Source organism: Rhinopithecus roxellana, chromosome 11 (assembly GCF_007565055.1).
Source record: "Rhinopithecus roxellana isolate Shanxi Qingling chromosome 11, ASM756505v1, whole genome shotgun sequence".
NCBI lineage: Eukaryota > Metazoa > Chordata > Mammalia > Primates > Cercopithecidae > Rhinopithecus > Rhinopithecus roxellana.
The window spans coordinates 82,772,014-82,784,604 of NC_044559.1; the positions used below are offsets into that span (position 1 = coordinate 82,772,014).

The following is a 12,591-nucleotide window of genomic DNA, read 5'->3' on the forward strand; positions in this document are numbered from 1 at the left end:
TTTTAACATAAGACATGTGTACTATAGAAAGTAAAAAACAGGTATTAAATTTACCTATTATCTCATTATTTCTAATTACAACTTTATTGTATCTCCATGTATAAAAACACAATATTGAAATCAAGTTGTTTATACTATTTGAAAACTTTTCACTGTTTTTTTTGTAATCATGCTCTTACATAAGCATGTGAAGTCAATCTTTTTTGCATATTAGCATTTTTATTTTGAATGTATAAGTAAACTTTTAAATAATTTGACATGCTGTGTACTACTCACCTAGCTGCTGAAAATGCTTTCATTTTGCCATAATTCCTTCAGTTTAATGTATTTTATATCTTACAGGTAGGTTGAAACACTTCATGTCCTCTCTGATTCTACTTCCCTCCTTCATATTCTAGAGCTCACCACTGTTCTGATTTTGTCTTTTCGAATTCCTAAGCATGATTTTTATTCTAATATTACATTTGCATGTAACTATAACAACATATACCACTTTTTGTGGGGTTTCAAAATTTTAGAGTGTTGTGCTACTTGTGCCATATCGCGGTTTGTTCTTTTTGCTCAATATTATGTTTCAGAGATTCATGCATGTTAATATATGTATCTAATTCATTTATTTTCTCTGCAGCATAAATTCATTGACTATATTATGAATCACACATCCATTCCCTTATTGGTAGACTTTTAGGTTATTCTCAGCTTTTTGCTCTTTCAGAAATGCTTCCATGGCCAGGCGTGGTGGCTTATGCTTGTAATCCCAGCACTTTAGGAGGTTAAACCGGGAGGCTTGCTTGAGCCCAGGCATTTGAGACCAGTCTGGGCAACATAGGAAGACCCCATCTCTCCCCAAATTTAAAAAATTAGCCAGGCATGGTGGTGTGCACCTGTAGACCCAGCTATTTGAGAGGCTGAGGTGGGAGGATTAATGGAGCCTGGGAAGTCGAAGCTGCAGTGAACCGTGCTTGCATCACTGCCCCGGAAGACAGAGTGAGATCCTGTCAAAAAGAAAGAAAGAAAGAAGAAAAGAAGGGAGGGAGGGAGGGAGGGAGGGAGGAGGAGGAGGAGGAGGAGGAGGAGGAGGAGAAGTAGGAGAAGGAGGAGAAGGAGGAGAAGGAGAAGGAGAAGGATCCATGAACATTTTTGTCTACGTCATCTTCTGTGCACATGTGGGAGAGTCTCTAAAGATGTCTCTAAAGGTGGAATTGGTGGGCCATGGACTAGACACATTTTCAGCGTTCCTGGATGTTGCCAGTGTTATCCTTAATGGTAGCACCAGTTTGCACTCTTGCCAGAAGTACATGAAAGTGTCCATTGCTCCATATCTTAGCCCACACTTAACAGTTTTAATTATTGCCAATCTGATGGGCATGGAAATAGTAACTCAATGTAGTTTTGACTTGCATTTCCCTAATAACTATTTAGGTTTAGTATATTTTCATCCGCTTATTGTCCATTCATGGTTTTTATTTTGTAAATTACCTGTCCATAAGCTTTACAGATTCTCATTGTGTCTCTGACTCTTCCTCACTCCCCTCCACTCCTTTGATTTATAAGGATATTTTAAAAATATCCCTTGATATTAATCCCATGTCAATCATGAGATTGTCAATAATCTTGCTCTCTTTTTGTCTTTTCACTTAATTTTGTCCTTTGTAATTCAGAGGTTCTTCAAAATTCTAATACACTTCCAATATATCAGTCTCTATGGTTTTTGCTTTTATTCTCTTATTTAAGAAAACTTATCTATTCCTAGGACATAGATATATTCTCCTTTATTTTCTTTTAAAAGTTTATGTTTTGTTTTCCCCAAACTCTCTCGAATTTTCTTTGTGATGGTACTACCAGTATTATTCAAAGTGGCTCAAGTGCAGTGGGTCACTCGTGTAATCTCGGCACTTTGGGAGGCCGAGGCAGGAGCATCAGTGCAGTGGGTCACTCGTGTAATCTCAGCACTTTGGGAGGCCGAGGCAGGAGCATCACTTGAGCCAGGCATTTGAGACTACAGTGAGATCACATCTCCACAAAAAAATAAATAAAATAAAAAATAAATAATTAGCTGGGCATGTTGATACTTGCCTGTGGTCCCAGCCACTTGGGAAGTTGAGGTGAGAAGATCACTTGAGCCCAGGAGTTAGAGGCTGCAGTGAGCCAAGATTGCACCACTGCACTACAGCCTGGGCGAGAGAGTGAGACTCTACCTCTACACACACACACACACACGCACACACACACAGTGTTAGCACTAGCTTCCACTCCTGGCATGGGAAATTCATTCCTGCTCTGCACCTTGACAACATGCAGTGGTGTTTTTCAGGATCGCTGATCTGACAAGTGTGGAATGATGTGGAATGGACATGTGGGCCAGTGGAATTGCCCTATTCTGTTTTAATTGCCCAGGGTCTATCCTTTCCCCATTGACTGGCCAGCCCACCTGTGCCATATTTCAAGTTTGCATTCAAGTGCCGGCCTACGTCTGGCCAATATTTGGCTTCACTGGTGTGCGCATCTATCCTGGTCAGCGCCGCCATCGCACCATCTGATAACCCCTGTCACTTGGCGAAGGAAATTTTCCTGCCTTGCTGTTTATTCAAAGTTGTCTTGCCGGCCGGGCGCGGGGGCTCAAGCCTGTAATCCCAGCACTCTGGGAGGCCGAGGCGGGCGGATCACGAGGTCAGGAGATCGAGACCATCCTGGCTAACACGGTGAAACCCCGTCTCTACTAAAAAATACAAAAAACTAGCCGGGCGAGGTGGCGGCGCCTGTAGTCCCAGCTACTCGGAGGCTGAGGCAGGAGAATGGCGGGAACCCGGGAGGCGGAGCTTGCAGTGAGCTGAGATCCGGCCACTGCACTCCAGCCTGGGCGGCAGAGCGAGACTCCGCCTCAAAAAAAAAAACAAAAAACAAAAAACAAAAAACAAAAAAAAAAAACAAAGTTGTCTTGCCTATTCTTGATCTTTTATTCTTCATTATGAATTTAGACTTGCTCAAGTCCAGAGAAAACTTTGTTAGGGTATTGATTGGATTTGTATTAATTCAGTTTGTAAACATTTGGGGGAGAATTGACTTCTTTTATACTATTGAATCTTTTTATGCAAAAGAGGATATCGTTTTTAATTTATTCGTGTACTTTACATGTCCTTCCATAAAGTTATGTTTTTCTCTGTAAAACTCTGGCACGTATTTTGTTACATGTTTTCTAAATGCTTTATAACTTTTTTACTATCTTTTTTTCTGTTATGTTTTGTTCATTATTACTGAGACTCTACTTTTTAAAAAATATTCTAATGTTCTATACAGCAACTTCAGTGAACTCAACTGAAAGGGAATTTCCATTCTGAATTTGTTGATCTTTTTCTTAGCATGAGATGGTTTGTGTGTTCCTGGAATTTTGGTTTGTGAGATTCACTTTGAGTGGGAGATTTTTGTTTTGTTTTCCGTTTATTTATCCTTCTCTCTCTTGTTTATTGAATTGCTGGTTTTACATTTGCTTCTGTTCATCTTGTACACTGAGTAAACAGAATCAGATCTTTTTTTTTTTTTTGGACACGATTGAAATTTGCTTTAAACATTTCTTTGGGGGAGATGACACCACATCTCTACTCAGTGAAGAGAAACATTTTTACCAGTCCAGAGGTCTTTTATTTTTTAACACCTATTATGTCATAAATTCATAGAGAAGAGGTTCAGGCAGCTCAGGCTCTTTCCTGTTGGTTCTCACAAAGTGAGCTTCTCCGAGTGGAACAAGCTGGCGTTTCAGCTGAACCCAGGTATCTTTCCCTTGGTTTTAAAAATCTTCATTCATGCTTCTGCATGAAGCTGTAGATCATTCATTTCCATTGTTCCCTGGTATCCTATTGTAGGAATATGCCACGATTGATTTATCTGTCCAACACACATACACACACACACACCCTGCTGTCCTTACTGTCATATACTAGTGCTATGCCAGGAAGAAACTGTTGGGCCATTAGTAGTGAGTCATCTATCTTGGAATCCTTGCTTTCATTATACCTTAACGTTGCATATGTGGTCTTTTTCCTTCATCCAGGTGCCAACATTGTCCATCCAGCTATACAAGAAGCCCCTTAAGAGATGATTGTTGGTGTCATTGAGTCTTTGCTGAGCTCACAATCCTCACTCACAGAATCTCACGTTTTATCCGGTTAGGTGTTCTCATTCCCATGTCAAAGAAGCAACCGAAACCTGAAATATTTGCACAACTTGCCCAAGATCGCACAGCTCGGTCTCACCCTCAACTGGGTGTTTAGCAAACAGTTATTGACTAGAGTGAAAGGGACGTGGTCAAACAGTCTCTTCCTCAACTGGGTGTTTAACAACTGGGTGTTTAGCAAACTGTTATTGATTAGAGCTGGAAAGGACGTGGTCAAAAGCTTGAGATGCATGAATAAAAGGAGAAAAAGATGCAGATGGAAAATTCAGATCAAATGGTTTTATCTTAGGAATTCAGGGATTTTTGTGTGGCTAGAAAAGAGAAAATAGATGTGAGAAAATCCTTCTCTTCTCACTTCCTTAGTCACCAGGGACAACTGCTTCTACTGCGCTCCCAGCCCCTTGGATTGTGGTGTCATCACGTTAACTGGGTAACCAAGTGCGTTGATGTTGGGTATTTCTATCTGGAACCTGTTGCTATTTACAGTATCAACTTCTATGACAGGCTAAATGTCTCACCCTCCACGCAAGCCACACAGATCCCATTAGCACTAACCACATTTGAGTGAGAGGCCCCCATGCTCCACATGGAACAAGGCATCCTTTCATGTAATTTAGCATCCGATGAGAAACAATTGTGGGAGAGAAAGTGCTTCTTTTATGAGGACAGGTCCTTATGAAAGATGCAAGAGCAAATGCTTTAGTAGCTCCTCTGGTAGCAATATCACCCCAGAGGGGGATGATGTGTATTTGTTTAAAAAAAAAAAGAAAAGAACCATCATGAGTACAGAGGGGAAAAAATGAGAGCAGCCAGTAATGCAGATGAGAAACCTGAATGGTGGTTAAGTCTAACCGCTAGCAAAGTGTGACAACTCCAAGTCATTACCTTAAATCAGCATTCTCCAAGACATGTTGGCCACAATGTGCTCCAAATCCAGAGAAGTGGAGCAAAAATATATCCTAGTAAAATAGCTAAAATTTACCACGTATTCACCTGTGCCGGGGACTACCTGTTTAGGTCTTTATTCAGATAATTCTCCCTCCAGGAATTTCAATGCCTGCCTTCTACTTCATATCCTTCTTTGCTTTGTTTTCTTTTCCCTTCCTAGCTCTTATCACTTTCAAACATACTATGAGTCGTCCTTATCTCTCTCTTACATATTTTCTCTCTCCCCCACCAGAGTGTAAGCTCGATGAGGGCAAGTATAATTTGGTCTGTGTTTTTTTTTTGCCTTTTCTGCTCTGTCTTTAGCATCCAGTACAGATTAGGTGCTCAATTAACATTTGTTGAATGATTGAGTGTGCTAAGATCTATCCATGAGTTATCTTCTTGAGTCATCACAACCATTCTTTGAGGTGGGTACTATTTCCCCCACGTATAGCAGAGGAAAATGAGATTTAGGAAAGTAACTTGTCCGTGATCAGAAAGATTGTCAGGGAATCAGGATCAGAGCTCAAGTCTCTCAAGTCCGCTTACTCGCCCTTCTAAGAGTCATGAGATGGGAGGAAAAGAGCTCTCGTTAGGATGAGAAGCAGACCCTTTTGTGGAGAGGTGATACTGCCCAATTTTCAGAATGATCAAACTGTACTAGGAGGCATGTAGGGAAGTGAATACAATAAAGCCTATTTCCAGCCTAAAAATATCACATCAGTTATATCTATCAGTGCTCTTAAAAACAGTATCTCTTAAGAAGTCACTTAATTTATCTTCTAGCAAGAGTCCTTTGCAGCAAGGTTTAGCAAAAAGGAAGGAGAATGTTATGTGAACTAGTATTTATGGAGCAGACACCATGTGCAAAATTCTTAATATTGATTACATCCAGATTGTTTATATCATCCAGTCCTGACCACAACCCTGTGAAATGTGCAATCTGAGGTATGTTTCCCTCATCCATGTTTACCCAGCAGCCGGGGCTCATCTTTATCCACAGTGTTTATTTCACGTTTCTGGCTACTGACTTATCTTCCTCACAGCACTGTGCATTTCTTGAAGGTAGGCACTGTTGCTTGTTTCTTGTTGAATCTTCAGAATCCAGCCTGTTGCCTGGCTCCCAGCACTTAATAAATGCTTTAAAAAGCAAAATGAGTGACTTGTTGTATAGTGTCTAATTTGGAGGTTTTACAATTTAGAGAAATGAGGCCATCACATACATAAAGAGCTGGAAAATAATGCAAGCTATGGCATAGTCTGATGCTTGATGGTATGGTGTACCTGTTGTAAAAAGCAAAGGCTGCAAAGAAGGGAAGGGTCATCGTGGGCTGAGGTGAGCCATGGAAAGATTCATTTCTTGACTCACTTACTCAGTACATTCTAAACCTTACAGTGTGTCATTAAATCTCTTGGGTATGGGCAGTAAAAGGCATGATCTAGCCAGGCCCGGTGGCTCACACCTGTAATCCCACCACTTTGCAAGGTTGAGACAGGTGGATCACAAGGTCAGGAGTTTGAGACCAGCTCGACCAATATGATGAAACCCTGTCTCTACTAAAAATACAAAAATTAGCTGGGCGTGGTGGCACACCTATAGTCCCAGCTACTGGGGAGGCTGAGGCAGGAGAATCGCTTTAACCCAGGAGGCAGAGGTTGCAATGAGCAGAGATTGTGCCCCTACACTCTAGCCTGGGTGACAGAGAGAGACTCCATCTCAAAAAAACAAAACAAAACAACAACAACAACAACAAACGCCATGATGCTTGACCTCAAAGCTATGCACATTCTGATGGAAAAGTCCAAGCTGCACAAGGTCTATGCCTTGAGCGCACACCCCGCCCGCCACACCTTCTCTGAAGACTGTTTTTCCTGATAGACGCTTATCTGCACGGCGTGATCAGGGCAGACAGAACTCAGCCGTTGTTACCTGGCCAATCTGATTATTAAAAAAATTGGAACCAGGAGACCTAGAGACTATAGCAAGTTGATTTTTTAAAAATTTGATCTCAAACTGGTGCCATCGCAAACCCAAGCCATTTTGGTGCCAAAAACTGGGTAGGGAGAGAACGCTGGTTAACGAGGAGAGAAAAAGAAAGTGAGCCTGTCTTAGGTCAGTTTCCCTAGAAGCACAGCCTGAGATGGGGATTCCCTCAGGGGAAATCTGTTGCGTGGTGAGGGAGGTGGGAGAGTACACAGAGGTAGCCAGGCAGAGAGGTAGTTTCTGCTGAGCCTTCAGCCTGGTCTCAGGAGGAGCTCTGGGTATGAATGGTACCATAGAGCATCTCTGTGTAAGGTTAATTACACTAAGTCTATTTAAAAGTAATCTCACAGGGCCAAGCATGGCAGCTCATGTCCATAATCCTAGCACCCTGGAAGGCTGAGCCAGGAGGATCACTTGAGGCTAGGAGTTCAAGATCAGCTTGGGCAACACAGCAAGATCCCATCTCTACAAAACAATTAAAAAATTAACTGGGTGTGGTGGTGCTCGCCTGTAGTCCCAGGCACTTGAGAGGCTGAGATGGGAGGATCGCTTGTGTCCAGGAGTTGGAAGGTGTGGTGAGCTAGGATCTCACTTCTGCACCACAGCCTGGGTAACGGCGTGAGGCTCTGTGTCAAAATAACAGTAGGAATCACCATCATGGTCATCATCATCGTGATCATCAGCACCATCAATCATCGTCATCTCACAGTGAAAAAGCAGAGTGGAATGAATAAGTCAGGAATGAATGAATACCTCTGTCTCTCCCACGCAGACTCAGGGTGATTTTGTAGGTGGATCATATGGTATGATTCAGACTAAAGCACTCTTTGTCCACTAACCATCCAGAGGATATGAGGCTGAAAGAGATCTTGGAATTTCAAGGAAAACTTACTTATCAGCACAACTTTTGTTTTAATCTGAAGAAAAGAAGGTGTTTTTTTTCACTGATGGATTCTGAATGCCTCCACTGGACTCAGTTAATATCGGGGAGTGGAAGAGTCTATCCTTAGAAAATAGTAGATCGTTCCCCCAATTCTCCTTTGAAGAAAGAAAGAACTTCTTCTCAGTTCTTTTTTTTTTTTTTTTTTTTTTTTTGAGACAGGATCTTGCTGTATCACCCAGGCTATAGTGCAGTGGTGCCATCTCGGCTCACTGCAACCTCTGCCTCCTGGGTTCAAGTGATTCTCCTGCCTCAGCCTCCCCAGTAACTGGAACTGCAGGTGCACACCACCATGCCTGGCTAATTTTTGTATTTTTACTAGGGACAGGGTTTTACTATGTTGGCCAGGCTGGTCTCGAACTCCTGGCCTCAGGTGATCTGTCTGCCTCAGCCTCCCAAAGTACTGGGATAATAGGTGTGAGCCACCACGCCCAGCCTCTTTTCTCAATTTTAAAAAGCATAAATAATTGAACTTGGTGTAACATTTTAAAAAATTTGTTGTAGTTGGGAGTTAGAAGATAATTGCCAGCCTCAGCGTGTTCTATGCCGTTTCCAGCTGATGATCAAGCATGAAAAAGAGTTTTTATAACATAAACTAATTCACAGTGAATTTTTTTTCTTATCCTTTCCACAGGATATTGTCCAGCTGTCATATATAAAGTCATTCTACCTAACAATTTGCTTATTTAAATCTATCACAGATTAATTATTTGCAACAGAGTCTTTAGCAGGTAAACATGGTGCTAGAAGAATCTTTAAGATGGGGATTAGCAAAGTTTGTGCTGGGATCACTGTCTTAGGAGAACAGCAAGAAAACAGGATTCTGTCTTCAGATAAGTTTGGAAAACACTCTATACCACATTCCAGATACGAGCAGTCATGATAAAGAAATCTGCTTAATCAAGTTAACCCAGTAGTTGCAAAACTTATTTAATCATGGAACCCCTTTTCAGGTAAAGTACGTTAGCTTTGCAAAGAATAAATATTACACAGTGAACCACTGGGAAATTCTGAATGAGGCCAACCCCCTCATTTGATCAATAAGGAAACCCATCAGATTAGTATTTCAACAACATTTACAGAGTCCCTGATGCTGGCAAAAGTCCTGGGATCTGAGGATGAGAGTGAATACTCATACACCCAACATTTAAGGAATTCCCTGGCATCTAGAAGGAAGAGCTTAGCTCAGAGACAATGAGGTGGTGGCTGTTAAATGTGACAGTGGGGAATATGCAAGCGAGAGCACCAGAGGGAAGAAGGAGGGTGCACCCTGTTCTGGGAGAGGGGCTGCACCTGGAAGGAGGGCGCGCCCTGTTCTGGGAGAGGGGCTGCACCTGGAAGGAGGGCGCGCCCTGTTCTGGGAGAGGGGCTGCACCTGGAAGGAGGGCGCGCCCTGTTCTGGGAGAGGGGCTGCACCTGGAAGGATGACTCACCGTGTTCTGGGAGAGGGGCTGCACCTGGAAGGAGGGTGCTCCCTGTTCTGGGAGAGGGGCTGCACCTGGAAGGATGACTCACCGTGTTCTGGGAGAGGGGCTGCACCTGGAAGGAGGGTGCTCCCTGTTCTGGGAGAGGGGCTGCCTCTGGAAGGATGACTTACCGTGTTCTGGGAGAGGGGCTGCCTCTGGAAGGATGACTTACCGTGTTCTGGGAGAGTGGCTGTCTCTGGAAGGATGACTCACCGTGTTCTGGGAGAGGAGCTGCACGTGTAAGTAGGGCTCGCCCTGTTCTGGGAGAGGGTCTGCGCCTGGAAGGAGGACGCGCCCTGTTCTGGGAGAGGGGTTGCGCCTGGAAGGAGGGCGCGCCCTGTTCTGGGAGAGGGGTTGCGCCTGGAAGGAGGGCGCGCCCTGTTCTGGGAGAGGGGTTGCGCCTGGAAGGAGGGCGCGCCCTGTTCTGGGAGACGGGTTGCGCCTGGAAGGAGGGCGCGCCCTGTTCTGGGAGAGGGGCTGCCTCTGGAAAGACGGCGCGCCCTGTTCTGGGAGAGGGGTTGCGCCTGGAAGGAGGGCGCGCCCTGTTCTGGGAGAGGGGTTGCGCCTGGAAGGAGGGCGCGCCCTTTTCTGGGAGTGGGGCTGCGCCTGGAAGGAGGGCGCGCCCTGTTCTGGGAGAGGGGCTGCCTCTGGAAGGACGGCGCGCCCGGTTCTGGGAGAGGGGCCGCGCCTGGAAGGAGGGCGCGCCCTCTTCTGGGAGTGGGGCCGCGCCTGGAAGGAGGGCGTGCCCTGTTCCGGGAGAGGGGCTGCGCCTGGGCTCACTGGTCACCAGGGAGGTCACAAGGAAGTGAAAGCTTGAGCTGGTTTTTTTTTTTTTTTTTTTTTTTTTTGAGGCGGAGTCTCGCTCTGTTGCCGGGACTGGAGTGCAGTGGCCGGATCTCAGCTCACTGCAAGCTCCGCCTCCCGGGTTTACGCCATTCTCCTGCCTCAGCCTCCCGAGTAGCTGGGACTACAGGCGCCCGCCACCTCGCCCAGCTAGTTTTTGTATTTTTAGTAGAGACGGGGTTTCACTGTGTTAGCCAGGATGGTCTCGATCTCCTGACCTCGTGATCCGCCCGTCTCGGCCTCCCAAAGTGCTGGGATTACAGGCTTGAGCCACCGCGCCCGGCCCGAGCTGGTTTTTTAGGATGATGAGGAGTTGGCCCACGGTGGCCCTCTGCTCTGCCTAAGGGTCAGCTCCTCTCTATCCTCCAAAGATCCTTCCCATCCTTTGAGAACGAACTGGGTCATCCCCTCTGGGAAGCCTTCCTCACCTTTGCACTTGCATTCCTTGGCTCTGGTGTAAATATACAAAGTTCATGGGGAGGGGTAACTTACAAGCAAAGAGGAGTTAGAGGTCACAGCATTTGCGACTTCTCTTTACCCTACAGTTGACACGTGTATACGTGTACAACATATTCTGGCCAATGTTCAAGAACAGAGGGACGTCCCACTGTGAATCAGTTCTATGCATTTGCAGTTCTGAGGGTCCAGCACATCTACATGACTATGTGACAATGGGACGCTTCCTGGTTGGGAAAATGGCCTTTTTAGAAAGGGGAGCTTCCGGAGCTGAGCTAACTTGGACCCCTGGAGCCAGCTTTCTCTTAAGGACCCAAAGAAACCCCTGAACATCCTGATTTGTCGTCTAACCACAATGCCTTATAGGAATTATCTCATTTAATCCTTCAACAGCCTTATGAGGCATTCTTTATTACTCTTCCCATTTTACGTATGAGCAGCTGAGATCTAGAGAAGTTAAATAACTAGCTTATGGTCAGCAACTAGTAAATGACAGACCAGAGACTTGAGTCTGGCTCCAAAGTTCATGCACTTGAACTCTATGATATAGTGCCTCTTAAAACACAATCTTGGGCTGGGCACGGTGGTTCACATCTATAATCCCAGCACTTGGGGAGGCTGAGGCAGGTAGATCACCTGAGGTCAGGAGTTCAAGACCAGCCTGGCCAACATGGCAAAACCCAGTCTCTACTAAAAATACAAAAATTAGCCAGGCATGGTGGTGGGCACCTGTAATCCCAGCCACTCAGGAGGCTGAGGCAGGATAATCACTTGAACCTGGGAAGCGGAGGTTGCAGTGAGCCAAGATCATACATACCACTGCACTTCAGCCTGGGTGACAGAGTGAGACTCCATCTCCAAAAGAAATAAAACACAATCTTAAACCACACTACTAGCATATATATCTAGTAGATTGCTTCTAAAGTTTTACATATTTATCATTATTATTTTCTGCTACATATGTTTGTTGCCTAGGTGTAGTGTTGAATGCATGGAAATTTCTCAGTAACAACTCTAATGGGTAAGAAAAACGAAGTTGAAAAAAGTTCCCTTAGCTAAGGGAATTAACTAATTAGCCTGTTAATCTGTGTTCTCTGGTTTAAAGAACTAGGACTTTGAAGAAGGAGCCTGAAAAAAAAAAAAAAAAAAAAAATCCTTCAAGGATCCAGCAAGCCAGCAGCCCAGAATATTGCAGAGAAGAGTATTTTCAGCACTCAGCTCCAAGTAGGCATTCAATAAATACTTGCTGACTTGATAGAATTAAACAAACAGATTTTCCTGATTGACATGACATCCGCTCTAATTGCAAAACCTATTTGAGGAACAACTTGATGAGGCAAAGCAAAATTAAATGGGCCGCTGTGAAAGCAGCATAATGGTATTAGAGCCTTTCAGTTGCCGGGCTGGAAGGGAGCTGAGAACATTGTTAAGTGTGGACAATCTACAGGCAAGGACCAAATAGAATTTCTTTGACTTAATAATTTTTGAAAACTGTTTATACGGTTCATATATTAAATGCTGTGGAAATTGTTTTGAGTCATTGCAAGAGAGTTACTGCATTTAATCCCCACATAAATCTAGGTGCATTTGTAAGCCAATTGCAGCATACAGCAAACTTACAATAACTGCATCTCCCACATTTCTTATTTCAGCATTAAAATAATATTTACAATTACATTTTCGAAAATGTTGTTGTACCAAGATGAAATCAAACAGTTAAGCTTCAAGGGAGAAAAGAGAAATCGACTGGGAAGGTGCTGTAACAAATGATGATGCTGAGTTGGTATTCTTGAGAAATAACTGT

General features: G+C 44.1%; 1 protein-coding gene across 1 annotated transcript in view; it reads right to left on the minus strand.

Annotated features, from left to right (window-relative positions):
• Positions 1 to 10,806, minus strand: part of LOC115900314 (translation initiation factor IF-2-like) — a 26,194-nt gene extending 15,388 nt beyond the window's left edge. The window contains exons 1-2 of the mRNA XM_030940161.1: positions 10,760 to 10,806; positions 9,661 to 10,267 (exon numbers count right to left, since the gene is read on the minus strand). Of these exons, the coding sequence (XP_030796021.1) occupies positions 9,661 to 10,267; positions 10,760 to 10,806 (654 nt within the window). The remainder of the gene's footprint in view (positions 1 to 9,660; positions 10,268 to 10,759) is intronic.
• Between the last annotated feature and the right edge of the window lie 1,785 nt (positions 10,807 to 12,591).